General features: G+C 37.8%; 1 protein-coding gene and 1 pseudogene across 1 annotated transcript; one reads left to right on the top strand and one right to left on the bottom strand.

The window, feature by feature from the left end:
* The first annotated feature begins 89 nt into the window (after positions 1-89).
* LOC147390010 (pentatricopeptide repeat-containing protein At2g13600 pseudogene) lies at positions 90-2,721 on the top strand (annotated as a pseudogene).
* LOC147390009 (uncharacterized) lies at positions 2,634-12,093 on the bottom strand. The gene is made up of 8 exons (XM_086419133.1): positions 10,763-12,093; positions 10,285-10,661; positions 6,354-7,592; positions 6,116-6,274; positions 5,638-5,974; positions 5,445-5,515; positions 5,223-5,345; positions 2,634-3,477 (listed from the first exon to the last, which is right to left on the bottom strand). Exons 1-8 carry the CDS (start codon positions 11,637-11,639, stop codon positions 3,109-3,111), a joined length of 3,552 nt encoding a protein of 1,183 aa, XP_086275259.1. The 5' UTR covers positions 11,640-12,093; the 3' UTR covers positions 2,634-3,108.
* Positions 12,094-15,421: the final 3,328 nt, after the last annotated feature.

Raw genomic sequence — 15,421 nt, 5'->3', positions numbered from 1 at the left:
TTGTCTAGTCGTCTCAGATGTGTTTGAGTCATCTTATTCAACAATGAGAAAAATAAATCGTGATTTTAAATCTCATCCGATACATTTGACTTGTCTATCCATCTCGAACGAGTCGTCTTGGTCTCGGATGGGATTTAAAACCATGACGGGGACCGGACTTACTTTCCTTATCTTTTTGGTTGGAAGGGGTGGGGCTATAAATATTATAATAATGTGGCATATGGAGGACAGCCTTGCATATTTATTTCCGTGAATCAGAGCAAGATAGGCACCACGTTACACAATCATGATTCTAAATAAATAAGAAACCATATCCAACTGTATTGGATATGGGAATAATGGCTTGAAATGATTTTTTTCTTTGTGTGTGTGTGTGTGTGTGTGTATAATTCCAATGAAGGTAGTTGGATTTTTAACAATATCCAGCTGTATGTTTTTCTTTTTCAAGGGTAAAACTAAAACCCTCCAATAATGGACCGGAGAATTTGACCTTAAGGACCATTCCTGTCCTGCTTACTGCCTCTTTCTGGGGAATTTGAAGGGAAAAAATTGTGGAATCATTTATAGATCACTGGATGGATGGTCTTAAAGATTATTGCATTGCATTCAACTCCCAAAGATCGTGTGCAGTCTGAGCCTAGGGAAAATAGCCATTAGTGACGATGATGGATAATAAATACTGCTCGTTAATTAAGATGGCAAAAGAAAGAATTTGTATCCAAGTTTTGTTATGGCTTAGCCTTGCAGAAGATGTCTTAATAATTGGCTGATATCTGTTAAAATTTCTAAAAATTACAAAATAGCCAACAAAGAAAGCCAGCCAAGACGAGAAGCGTATTGGATGAAAAGGTTGAAATATTAGAGAATGATATTCTCCCGTATTGTTATTAATGCCAATCCAAGTAAATCTGGCTTAGGACTTACAAGGTTGAATGTCAAGGCAATGCAATTATGTCCATTTTTTACTTCCACAAAGCTCCTCTAAAACCAATCTAATACATGTAACAACGGCACTCCCATATCACCCTTCAACACCTATTCTCTCAAACTGTCTAAAAGAATTTCTGATCGCCCACCACCACTATACCTGCTGCTCCACACTTGGTTCATGCTCCCAAGGCTAGATGAGTATGCTCTTACTCACGCTCTCAAGGCGGCCTCCTTCAAGTCTCCGAACCATGGAAAACAGATACATGCTGCTGTCATTAAGTTTGGATTCTGTAAATTCACCATCTTAATGACAGCGTTGATGGATTACAGCCTCAAATGTGGCAACTTGAAAGAAGCTAGGAAACTGTTTAACAAAATGCCCAACAGAGACGTGGTTTCGTGGACTTCGATGATTGTGGGTTATGCTCAGCACCAACACTATACAGAATCACTCGATTTGTTTCGGATGATGATTGCAGCTGATACAATCCCAAATGGGTATACATTTTCTGGGGCTCTGAGCGCATGCTCCGGCCTTCGAGATTCCAGACTTGGCGGACAATTGCATGCCCATGCGTTAACTGCAGGAGTCTTGGGTACTAATCTTGTCCTTCAAAATAATTTGCTTAACATGTATTGGAGATGCCAATGTATCAGCTCTGCAAGGAAATTATTTGATTCCATGACCACGAAAGAGAATATTGCATGGAATGAGATGATGTCGGGCTATCTGCAGTGTGGACAAGGAGAAGAAGCTATGAAACTGTTTGCCTTGATGGTTTCTGAAGGTCTGAAACCAGATAACTTCTCCAATGCCATTTGTGCTGGTGCTTGTGCTAGTTTGGCTTCAATGCAGCAGGGAAGTCAGATCCACTCTCGCATAGTTAAAACCGGGTTTCAATCAGATCTGGTTATCAGAAATGCTCTGATTGACATGTATGCCAAGTGTGGCTGCATCAATTCTGCCAAGCTCGTCTTTGATCTTATGCCTTCTAGGGACACTCTTCTATGGACTGCCATGATCTCTGCATATGGCAAAAACGGCCAGGTCATGGAGGTTCTTACGATGTTTGAGCAGATGCGTGGATCAAACATTGAGCCTGATGAGATCACCTATCTGGCAGTGTTGTCGGCTTGCAGTCATGCAGGGCTCATCGACTTGGGTTGGCAATACTTCCAATTGATGACTCAAGATAAGTTGTTTCCTGCTGGACCTGAGCATTATGCATGTATGGTTGATCTTATATGTCGAAGTGGCTACTTGCTGAAGGCCCTTGACTTCATCAAACAGATGCCTTTGACTCCTAGTGCGAGTGTTTGGACTACCTTCCTCAATTCTTGTAGGTTGTATGGGAATATTGAATTGGCTCAGTTTGCTGTGGACCAGCTCTGCAAACTGGATCCAGAGAATCCAAACAATTTTGTGGTTTTATCGAACCTGTTTGCTGCAGAGCATGATTGGAATGAAACAGAGAAGATCAGGGAGAAGATGAAGAAAATTGTTAAAAAAGAACCAGGTTGCAGCTGGGTTGAGCTGAAAAATGGTGTTCACATCTTCCTTACATCAGACAAATTACATCCAGAGATGGATGTGATCTTACTAACCCTAAACGGGCTGATTAGTTTATGCAAGAAAGAGGAAGATTATTAAATAGGCGATAACAAATAATTTGATTTTGGATGACCCCCAAAAGATTTGGCAATGATTCTGTAACAATTATAATTATATCTTCTGAATTTTGTCTAACAATTGATGAGAAATCTGCTTAAATACTTGAGTTAAAGAAAGTACATACTAATGTGTGATCCGTCTCTAGAAGCAAACTAAAATTGTTATACATTGTCTAAAAAAAACAAAAAAAATTTACACTAATGTTACAATCTGCCCCCACAATTCATTTAATAACCTTGCATTGCACCCAATCCTTTCCACGATCAATAAGCAGTTAAACTGAAGTAACCAAATGAATGATTGAGGTTTACTGATCCTTCATGAAGCCCATTCACTTCTGAATCAGAGCTTTAAGACTAATCACCCTTCAAAATCACTGTAGTGCTTGAAGTAGTTGAGTGCCCCTATTTAAGAATGGGGAAAAAAAAGCAGTGCCTGAAGAATAACCACTTCTCCATAGCTGCTGCTGGACAGATTTTTATCCAAAAAACTCCATCCGTCTTGGACTACAATCCAGATTCTGTATCGTCTGAGCTAGTGGAGGCCTCACTCCCTACAGGACACGTTCTAGCTCCTTGACTCTCATCCTCACTGAAGATGTTTTCCTCGCTTGAATGGGAAAATGAACCAATATCATCATCAGTGACCACATCTGCCTTCCGACTCCTCCTGACATCCTTTATGCCTCTGCCTTGCAATGCCAATCGTCTGCGCTTTCGGGCCTTTCGCTTGCCCTTGGGGTATTCATCTGGGTGTGACTCAACACTTTTACCGTCCACATCCTTTGAAGATCTTCCCTTGCCATACTCTTTCTCCCCAGATTCGGTTATGGTTGGATCAGAATCAAGCTTGCGCCTCTTCCTGCCTGCATTGGTCTGAAACAGATAACTCAACTTCAGATTTTTTTTCTTGAACCACTACAACGTTTTAAAACTCAGGTAAAACCTCATGGCATAACTTTTCAAATGTTAGCATTGTATCCTCTTGCGTTTAAAAAAAAAAAAAAATCTACTCTATTATCAGATAACCGTGTTCCAGGAGGTTTTCATCGAAGTGCTTACCATCAAATTGTGTTCTTTTGTTCTTAGCTTTCAATTATTGCTAAGCATCACTTTTTATTTTTCACAAGAGCATTGAACACACATAGATTAGCATGCTAATGATATCCACGTCATTTGAAATAAGTGTTCACTCCACCTAGAACTCATAATTGCTTGTGCTGTGATTGACTGCTTACATTTTGGAATCATGTTATATTTCAATTTTGTACTATTAATAAAAAGTTTAAATGCACGGAACTTTTCTTATTTTCTTCAGAATGACCACTTGAATTTTAATTATTTTTCTTAATTTGTAATTGTTATTCAATACTTGTTACTAATTTATTGACATATCTGCGGCCCTAAACTTTTGAAGGTTGTCCTGCCATACACTGGAACGAGCGAAAGGAAGTACATACAAAACAGCATCGTCAATAACAGCACCATCTACGGGTTAATGACATTAATTCTATTTCACAGGGTGTGGGCTATGCTTCCTTCGGCTATTGCTTGGGCGACTTGGATTGAGAGAAATAACAGGGTGTTCAACGACAAGATCAGAAGTTCTCATGCAGGTTCTTTAGAGATCTTGGGCCTTTTATACCTATGGTCTAAGCAAAACATAGAGTTCGCAGGGATTTCTTTTGATGATTTTATTTTTAGATGGGACTCTTTATGTAATCAGTGATATTGTTTGCTTCTTTTCCTTGTTGTTCTTTGTGAGGCCTTCTCGGCCTCCTTGTATTCTGGTTTCCTCTTTGCAATATATTATACTTTTCAAAAAAAAAAAAAAAATTCTATTTCACTATTCAGTTCTATTTAGAGCTATATCCTCTGTTAGGACCATATCCAAATCCTCTTACTATCTCAACTGTTCTGCTTTCCTCAACTCTTGTAGAGTCCGTTTGGATACAAAGTAGAAACTAGCTAGAAAAAAAAAAACCTTTGGGAAGAGTAGTTTTCTAAAATGAATCCAAACTAGCTTTTTTTAAAAAGTTAATTTTTTATGTGTATCTAAACGGGCTCTTGGCGCCTTCAACCTGCACCAAGACTCCGTCTGCTGTCTTTGGTCTTCATTTTGCACATTCAAGGATATTGATCAAATTCCCTTATTTTATTAGTTTACTAAGAAATTCCTCCAGCTGTGCTCAGTTCCAATTTTGTTCTTTCTAGTCATTTCACTCATTTATTGACATGTTCCCAATGCTACTACACATGTTCAATTAATGCATTGTTTTCTTATTTCACAACATTTTATTCCATAAAACGTAGTGGGTCTTACTGTTGTTTGGCAAAACTTTTCCTCTTAGTTTGATTGTTGTGCAGTGATCAAATAACACCACGCAACAGCATGTCCACTATATAAAATACCCAATCTAATTCTGTAGGCAACATCCTCTTCGATCCCTCTCTCATTAGGGATAATAGAGCCTAGATAATGAAAACGGTAAGAGATTCAACTAATTCTGTGATCCTAAAGAACCAATGAAGGTGGAAGGTGGTGCATGCGGGCAGCTGATTATAAACTTGTGCAAACTGCTTACAACGTGTTAAGGAAATAACAATATTATTTGTATTACCTTCGGACCACGATCGACCAGCTGAGCCCATTCATTCCTATTCCGCAAGCAATCAAGAACAGCCAGCGAATGACTTGAATATGCATATCGCTCACCATTATGCTTCCTCAAGTTATGCCAGTGCTGCAATAGAAGGACAAAAAAGACAATAATGGAACATCAGGGGGGAAAAAAATGACCACAAAGAGCAAGCCTTTGTTTAAAAGAAGGATGAAACTATACCGGAAGAACGGCATCACAAAGATCTTCATATGTCATGTGCCTGCCTTTGCTCATAATCTCATCAATCAGCCCTGTGGACACAGGCATTGGAATTTAGAAATGTTCATTGATGACGCATAAATACCGACAGAATTTCTCAAAAATAAACTTAACATTCAAGAGATTAAACTGGAATCTCTATCGAACCAAATACCTGGTAAAGTGTGAGGGACAGAACCAGTATCAGCATCAGCATCATCATCATCGGAGATATCCCGGTCTGAGTTACGTACAGATGACAGATTCTGGTCAATGACCTCAGTGGATGAAGATGGACCAAGAGGGACATTCTTCTTAGCAGAATGAACTACTTCAGGAGATCCACTACGTGCTTCCTTCTTAGTAGAACCATCTGAAGTAGAGATTGGACCTTGTTTTCTCTGATCGGGGGAAGAAGGCAGCCTGCCCATCTGCTTTGTTTCATCATTATGCTCACGAGAATTGCGTAGGCCATCTTTAGGTGCATCTTCTTTGTTTTTTCTCCTAGAAACCTATACAATATGTTAAAGACTGGTTTGTTACCAAAGTGAAACAGTGTTAACAGCTTAGTAATTCCAAAGGCTACAAATTTGACAAGACAGGTACTATTTAGCATCCTTAATTGATGAATATATGAAAATATGGCAGCTTACAAAAATCTGATCTTTTCCACCAGGATTGGATGTGCATTTAATAAGCATGCTTGTAGCTGTTGGAGAAGCCAATTGAGGAGTGCTACCTGCATGGCGGACACGTGGAACCCTAGGTACTCGAGGAGAACTGTTGAGTTCTTGATGCAACAGTAGTGCAAGCTGCCAAAACAAGGAATAATGCAAACAATAAGATTCCTTAAAAAACCAACATGTACATATTTGGAAACTATGCTCTCACCTCTTCATCACTTAATGCCACGGAAGAATTAACAGGCACTGGAGGATGCATAGATGATGAATGATTCACCTTAGAGGACTGCTGGGAACTTGATTGACTGAACCTCTCACCTTTTTGGGATAATCCTGCAACTGTAGTCTTGTTTTGCAAATGTGAATTACTTGATGTGTCAACTGAACCTGACGAAGCTGTTGCTACATTCCGTGTCACAGATGCTCTAGAAAATGGATGAAGTACTTGCTCCTTTGAATCGGACGAAGTATGCTTAGAACTAGAGGAATGAGAAATCCTGCCCATATGTGTTTTCGACACCGTATTCGCAGAGACCTTTGGACGCTCTTTTGTTGTTTTTCTTGCCGTCTCATGTCTAGCATTATCCCTGACTACACCACTCAGAGTATGATCTTTCTTAATATCACCATATGAGTTCACCTTAGCTCGCTGTTTAGTCGAATGGATAGGCTTCGGAGTATTTGGCGATGCAGGCCGACCTGGAGGCTTACAGCCAGCTGAAACAGATGACTTGGAGATGACTACTATGGATGAAGTTGAAGACTTTCCAATGCCTACAACCGCTTTATGTTGTGTGAGGGGTGCTGGGAGAGGGGTTGGAGAGCTGGAGTTCATCCCTCCTATTTTTGATTGCTCTTCAACAGGTTTTGGACCAGGCTTAGGTTCTGATAAAGTTTCTTGCCCTGTAAGGGGACCAGATGAACCCTTTGATTCCTGTCCATATTGACAAGGCTCAGCGGAAATAGAAATCATTCCTTCAGCAACAGCATCCCTGTCACAATGGCTTATTGCTTCTGACTCCCTGACAACATCTTGACTTTTATGGTCACCAGATGGAAAACTGCTTACATCTCGGCTACGAATATGAGTACCTTCAGACAGGTGTGCAGCAGCAGCAGATATCTCCGTATATTGGTCCAAGGTCTTAGTGGTACCGAGCTTTACATCACTAGGAGGAGAAGAGAGTATATTCCCTCTAGGTTGATCATCATTTTCTTCCATTTTAACTTCAATATGTGGTGGTACAGAGGTTAGAGGTATTTTGCCATTTGAATCTGGAGGCGATTGATTATCTCGCATTTCAGGAGAAGCACTGCTTAGATCATCGAGAGTAAGATTTAATTTCTGAGATTCTACTGCAACACTGGAAGAACTTCCATTTAAGTCCCCGTGATCATGCTTCTCATCATTAAGATGATCAAAACCATCAACAGTCTTGTTAACACCCTAATGCAATAACAAGGAAATGATTAATTCAAAACAATAGGTTCAATTTTAAAAAGAAAAGAAATTAAAGGGAGAAAAAAGGAAGCTCATAAATAAACACCCCCAAATAATAGCAACCAACACAAGACGCCAATCAAAGGCCGGGGTACCCACGGAGACAGTCAACCAATATTGTGTTCGAACCAAGTTGCTGGAAAACACATATATTACCGACATCCACCGTGAGTTTGTAAAATGCCTGCCAGTGAAATGTGTTCCAATAATGTGATTATGTGAACAAATGAAGTTCAACACACAACCACATAAAATAAGTCTAAAAAAAATGACATGGGCACAGCCAACATAGCTACTTTTAGAAAACCAAGTCTACTTACATTCTTTTTTTCTTTTTTCTTTTCTTGGATGGGTAAGGTACGTTTCCAGAAAAGTGTCAGTTTAATTATTCATTTGAGAATTATCAGGGGCCTTCTAAGTAACCTCCTCGATCTTCTGAGATTAAGTTGGTTTTCCCAAAGAATTTGTTCAAGCTACAAGAAGATTGATATAGAAATGTCTTTGATCAAATGAGATCAAATTTCATGAACAATTACCCTTTGGACCTCTGAAATGTATCAAACAAGAGGACATTGAAAGAAGGCAGAAGACTAAACGAAATACTCGACTTGAATAGTTTCAATGAAACATAAAACTCAGGGGCTAATCCTCCTCTGTCCCTATAGAACTCAACGTCTTCATACCCTAAATTTTTTTGAAAAAGGAATCGTTCCCTTGATGATGTGGATGCCTCAGTCAGCAATTGAGATCCATTTTGTTTATCGATTCAGTTTCTTTTCTCCTGGAGCTATTGGCCTATCTCCTCCATAGATTAATTATTTCTCCATACAAAGTGCCTTGTTGCCTCACATAATAGCAAAATATCAATCTCTTGCAGAGACAGGAGGATGCTGACAGAAAAAGATAATGCATAGAAGCTGTGAAGTAAAACTCCTGGTTCTATGTATTAAAATCAGGACATTCATTCAACAAATACATGTGCAAAACGATTTGTGAGATATCCAGCATACACAAATGGGCCATCTAAATATGATCTCACAAAACATTTTTGAAAGGGTGGTGAAGAACAAAGAAACGTTATTGAAAGGGTTCAAAAAAAAAATCAGGCATAAAAGGTTATATTGGTCATCAAAGGTTTCAACGGAGGCCAATTGTGTATGTGAAATACAAAGTTTTGCAATTATGATTATTTTTAACAGGTTGTTTTCATTAGGTTTAAGGGTATGAAATAAGGTTAGTTTTAATAGAGGGAAGAGTTGAAGATTGCAGATTAGGTTGTGAGTTTCAAATCTAAGTTCTAAAGGAGTTTGGATAGATTTTAGACGCATTCTGGTTTGGGTGATTATTTCTTGTGGACCAAGAAGGATTTGATGGGTTGATCTCTCACAAATAAACAAATAAATAAAGTAGAAAAATGGATTGAAGAAGAATATAAAGGAGAAGAAGATTAAAGAGGAAAAAAAAATGACAAATTTACCTTTGAATCACCCCAATGATTTTCATAGCATCACCCAAGTTAAATGCACCAACATTTAAACAAGAAAAAAAAACTTCTGTATTTTTTTTTCTTCAAATAATCTGTTAAAAATTATTACAATAACCATATATATATTTATGTAAAACTGATACCCTAACAATATTTTGGCCATAACTTTCTTAAAACTCATCGGAATTGTGAAATCTTGGGTTCATTGGATAAATAACTGAATAACCTTTCAAATGACCAAACTAATAAATAAACCTAATACGAAAAATTTTGATCCCTCAAAATAAGACCTAAAGAAAAATGACGTGAATAATATCCAGACAAATCAAAATTCCTAAACTAACCTAAAACAAATAAAAAGAAGGTTCTTAAATCCCTAAAATCTGTTTAACCCATTAATATACTAAACAATTTACTGAATGACAACCCATTTGCTAGAATTTTTTGTGTCAAATACACAAATTAATTTTTTAAACCTAAAGCTTTAGTAAATACTTGATTCCCACGTCAATTCCTACTTCTTTTAGCCTGCTACTCCTCTCTACAAAACACACATTTTCTCTCTAAAAACTCACTTCTAATCTAAAGTACAATTTCTAACATCTTCTACTTCAATGTCAACTTTCTAAATTTCTACATCAAGTACCAATAATTGAAGAAGCTTTCTTGAGAACTTGAGATATTTTATTTTTAGTTAGTTTAATAATTAAATCTATAAGAAAATCATCATGTCTTTTTTTTATGGGTAATAAGTTAAAGTATTGGTAAAAATTCCTCACGTCTTCTTCTACAGCATTCTTTTGAGTTTATGCAATTCTTGCACATTTTTACTTCATTTTTTTTTTCTCATTTTTTGTAACTTTATGTATTATTTTTCTCAATATGCCACCTCATGTGCAGTTGTTCGATAAGCATATGCGCACAACATATGCTTGTCACACATGACCACGCATGTGGTTTAACAACATTGATCGCACTTATGATAGGCGAAAACAAATAATAAACAATCGATTTTAGCATAAAACTCCCTTCATTTCCACTAATTCCTTGAAACATTCAAGTGCCGTCTTTTCTTCTAAAATATTGCACAGAGAAGCCACATCAAACAAACAGAAATTATCCACAATAAATGATAGACATTTTAAAGCATACCTCTACTTTTATAGGAGCACATCCAACACCATTTGGCTCTAAAGGAGAGACAGCAACAGCATCTATTTTAGGAGAACTCCCAGGTTTCATAGGAGCTTGATGGTCTATGTATTCTGACTTTACCACTGTTTCAATCAGTGAAATATGCGTGGTGGCCTCCCTGGAGAAGTCTTCAGAATGGTGGGCCTTAGATGCTAAATTGTCTTTGGGCTTGTCCATATTATTGATCTCTTCAAAGCAAGCATCAGAGATAGGATCGGGGAGTATGACTTCCCTTCTATCATCATTCTTTGTGTCTTGTAAATGTGTCTTAACAATGTTGAATCCTCCATCTTCACGGGACTCGATTTTTTGTGCATCAATGGCAGGCGTAGAAGCTGCAAAGTACAATAAAAAAACAAGAAATTGTAAGTTGTAAAGAATGTTGCACAAATTTCCAGAGTCAAGAAATGCGGGTAGAAATGAGACATGAGCATACCGCTCTTCTTGTTCTCCGCCTCATTATCAGCACTTCTAGCCTTCTTTTTTCCACTCTGATCCTTGGATCCCCCCATGTCGTCCTTCTTCCGCTTACCCGAATGTACCCCAAAAGGACGAAGACGATTTCTTTCCCTCTTCACACCATTCTGAATACGCCCAACACTTGATTCCTTTCCCTCCTGCTTCTTCATCTCTTTTGTAGACAACTTTCTCTCACAACCAATAGCCTCGACTGAACCTCTCAAACCAACCAACATCTCCACCGGGTTGGCAGAGACAATATCCTTCGACAAGGAGAACAAGGCATCAGCACCTCTGTCAACAGGGCTCTCATTTTCCTCATCACTTCTTGCATTAACCCCTTCCTTTTCATTCCAGCAAGGGAATTCCCGATACTGAAAATTGAACTTTTTGGGCACATAACCTGTGCACTTCCACAGTTCTGAAGTGAAAACCGATGACAACCCCTGAAAAAGGGTGGGCTCACCTCCCGGAAGACCCTGGACATGAGCCCTGTCCTCAATTGGAATTTCCGTCCAAAGCCTAAAAGGCCGAGGAGGAGGGGCAGAAGAGGGACACGGATTTTCCATCCTCATAGTCTTGGTAGGGAGCTCAATAAGCAATTGAGCAACCTCGGTCTCCTCGTTATTATCATTTTTGTTCTTCTTGATCTTGCATTTGTCGCAAGCAAACGATGTCTCTCCTTTAACGAAGCGTGAGCACCTGGTGTGCACCCATACACCACACTCATCGCAATTCACCATCTCTTCCCCATCGTCGAAATTCACACCGCACACGCAGTCCACTGTCCACGAACCATCAACCCAGTCATCAGAAGGCTCTGCGATGGGCAGACGCTGCGACCGGCCCTTCATGGCTTTCTGTTTCTTGCCCTCGCCCTAATTCCGAAACCCTAATAACAAGCTACACTACAAAGTTCCAACAAGGAAAACCCTCACCCTAATTTCCATTGTTTTGTGGTTCCAAAAACCTAACTAGAGCGAAGTTTCATGATCTAAGTTTCGAATTACATGAGGCACTGATCACAGAACGAAATTAGATAGCAAAACAAAAAAGAAAAGTTACCTGACCTCAATAATTAGATGTCTTTGGAGAGATTCTCAAGAAATTACAGATTAAAGGTTTATCTTTCTTCGCAATCGATCAATCAATCCATCCATCCATCCATCCATGAAGTTTGTCCAAGCTTCTCTCTGTAACTCTTTGTATTTCCTCCCAACCGTTCTGCCACTCCGGTGAACAAGTAGAAAAATTACAATAGCTTTCGTCTATGTCTATCCACACGTAGATTGCTTTCTCCCACGAGAAGGAGCGGAAGCGAAGGACTTACAAACCCTAGTTCATGAATTATTGGCGTCCGGCCTGATTAGCTAACTTTTCGGCTTTCCTCTGTGGCTTGGCTCTAAAAGTATTGAGCCGCCCATAAATTACAAATCGATCCACGATCATAAAAATTACTTAAAGGACCCTGACGGAGGGATTTCCTTTTAAATAATCCTTACGTTTTAGGCGGTATCTAAATAGTACATTTCGTAAACTTTTTCTTTCTTAATGGTCCCTGAATCTCAACTCACGTTATAATATTTTTAAAATACCTAAACTATCATTTTTCTCATCTTCTTCACATACTTAAATTTTTCAATGACGATTTCAATTATTTTCGATATTTTTTTATAATATAATCTTTATTATGAACATTTAGATGTTCTTTTTTTAATCTCATGATTTAAAAAAAAAAAAAAAAAATTAAAAACGAATTCTAGATTTTGTGATTCTTACATTATAATTTTTGTTTCGCAACTACGATTCATATATTTTAAGTATTTCAAGTAGATTTACCCAACAACGAAGTAAAAGAATATATATGAAAAAGAAAATGGAAAATCTAGACCACATTTTATAGTGCCGAGTTCACCACTTCTTGTTTTCAAGTTCAATAATTCTTTTTATGAAAATATTGTTAAATTCGACAGTAATTAAATATGACTTAAAAGCGTGGAGTTCATCGACGATTATACTTGAACTCAAAAAGATAGTTTGGATAATTCAAAAATATTATAATATGAGATGAACTTCAAGGATCATAAAGAAATGAAAATTTTACAAAATGAATTATTTAGGTACCCCCTAGAACTTAGGGATTATTTAAAAAGAAACCCCTTTGTCAAGGTTCTTTAAGTAATTTTTCTAGATTAATATGAAAAATTACTTATGAATCCTGCTGATATGATTTCTTATTGAACCATAATAAATTGACTATAAAAAAAACCTAATTGATGTGGCATGTGCATAGACCATAGATTTTGCTCGAGATGCACAAGTAAAAATCTATGGTTCTTTGCACATTTCAAGCCAATTGAGTATATTTGAGCATTTTTTTTTAAAATCAGTTTAGTATTATTCTTTCTTATTAAACACCTCCTTTTTTTGTATTTTTATGGTAACATGAATCTATTTGTTGTTCTTGGTGCCCCCCCTCTTGGTGAGATTGATGGTTCAAATTTTCAAGATCGATGATTCATTGATATCAACTTTGGGTCTAATTATTTGGATGAAGCTTTTACAATCATCAAGATTAGTGATTGTAAATCTTCGACCTCAACATGTGAACATGGATCATTGAAACAAATGATTAAATTTGTGGAGGCTGGCCTTATTATAATTGTTGATCTCAACATTTCACAACACACTCAAGTATTCTATCGCTAACTAGTTGTCAAACTCAATAAATAATTGGACCACTTGGCAGGTGACACCTGGCTACCCAATTTTGCCTATAAATACATGGATTTGTAAAGAGAATGGAGTATAGACATTTTATTGTCAAAAGCCAACTTGTTATCTATTTCTTCTTGTACTATTGACTTAACTTTCAGAGTGCATTTGGTAAGCACCACATCGATGTCTCTTCTTCTCTCATTTTCTTCTTCATGCCAACAGTTTGAAGACCTTTAGCCCATCAACTTCTCACAATGAAGATTAATTAATGACTCACTCGGTAATCTTTACTTGCTTCATAGGTGCGTGGCCATTATGAGTCATCATGCCCATTTGTGGATATGCAGGTGGGGTGACCAATCTTGAAAATCATTCACCTATTTTTCATATGTGATTGGAGTTGATTGATTTTGAAATATGTGCACCTATTTCTAATTTCTAATTTCTAATTTGATGCTTTAGCTCTTGATTTCCGACAACTTATTGAATTTTCAAAATTTTCATTTTTTACTTGATTTAGTGAAGTGCTGCAAGTATTTTTGAAAAGATACTACACATTTTTGGGGTGCTTGCAACGTCTAAAAAAAAATAATACAAAGGTGTCAACTTAGCCAAGTTGAAAAGGTACGTGAGTGTTGTACCATGCTTGGGTTAAAAACCAGCCTTCATACATTAATTGTTGACCACTAACTCGATTTCCTAACAAAAAGGAAAAATCTCTAGAATATTGATCATACCATTCTTTTTTAACAATACATTGCATCCTACAATTCTAATAATTTTTTAGTTATTTTACGTGCGTGCATTGGCTGCAAGTAGCAAAGAGAGGAAACCAAAGTTCTATTTTCAATTTATTATGAGAGAGGAAGAAGCTTCCTTCCATTTATTGCAAGGGGTGTTAGGAAATCATCCCCAAGGACAAGAAGTTCTTAGTACAAAATCACATATTATTCAATTAGTACATTTTCAAGATGTGAAGGGAAAATAGTATGAGAATTATCAAATGTCCATTAGATTATCATTTGTTAGAAAGAAATGGAGATGACAAGATTACGAGGGAATAAATACAAAAAAGAGAGAGAGGAGAAAAGGTCAAGTTGCATTTTAACCATTTAAGAAAAATATTACGAAAGAGACAACAAATGAGAAGGAAAAAAAATGCAAAATACTTACAATTTCACAAAATACAACGATCAAAACCTTTTGTCAAGGGAAAATGGTCAAGTTGCATTTTAACGGCTTGAGATGGTGCCAATACAAAAATCGTCGTTTTACGAGATGTCAATATACACTCACGCCTCCACCTCCAACCCCTTAAGATTTATCTTACTAGACAAGGGGAGGAAAAAAAAAACCCTACCCAAGTAAAAATGAAAATTTACTAGATACACCCTAGTCAAGGATTTTCTTGGGAAACATCTTTTATAATCTAATAATTTAGTTAGGGTATGTTTGATTGCACATGGAAAATAAGGTGGAAAATCAATTTCCATGGAAAATGACATTTTTCAAGTGTTTGATTGCACATGGAAATGGAATTCATTTTCCACCCCATTCAAAAAGTCCACTAAATCATGGATTTCACTTTCCCACCCATATGGGTGGGAAAATGAAATCCACCCATGTTTTCCATCATCAATTATTCCCTACCACCACCACTACCACCACCACCACCACCACCATTACACTAACCTTACCGTCGTCGTCACCATCGTCGTCGCCGTCGGCTCCGTCTCCGACCACCTTCTCTCTCTCTCTCTCTTCTTATTTTTCTTCTTCTCCATCCCTCACCTCCTCCGTCACCACCACCACCAAGTTCTCCCCCCATTTTCCTCACTTACCTTCATCGTCGCCGCCGCCACCGTCGTCGTTGTCGTCGCCGTCGCCACCGTCGTTGTCGTCGTCGCCGCCTCCACCA

This window comes from Akebia trifoliata, chromosome 12 (genome assembly GCF_017979445.1).
Source record: "Akebia trifoliata isolate Shusen 1 chromosome 12, ASM1797944v1, whole genome shotgun sequence".
Lineage (NCBI taxonomy): Eukaryota > Viridiplantae > Streptophyta > Magnoliopsida > Ranunculales > Lardizabalaceae > Akebia > Akebia trifoliata.
The sequence above is the reverse complement of the archived record's forward strand: the minus strand, read 5'-3'. Positions and strand labels throughout refer to the sequence as shown.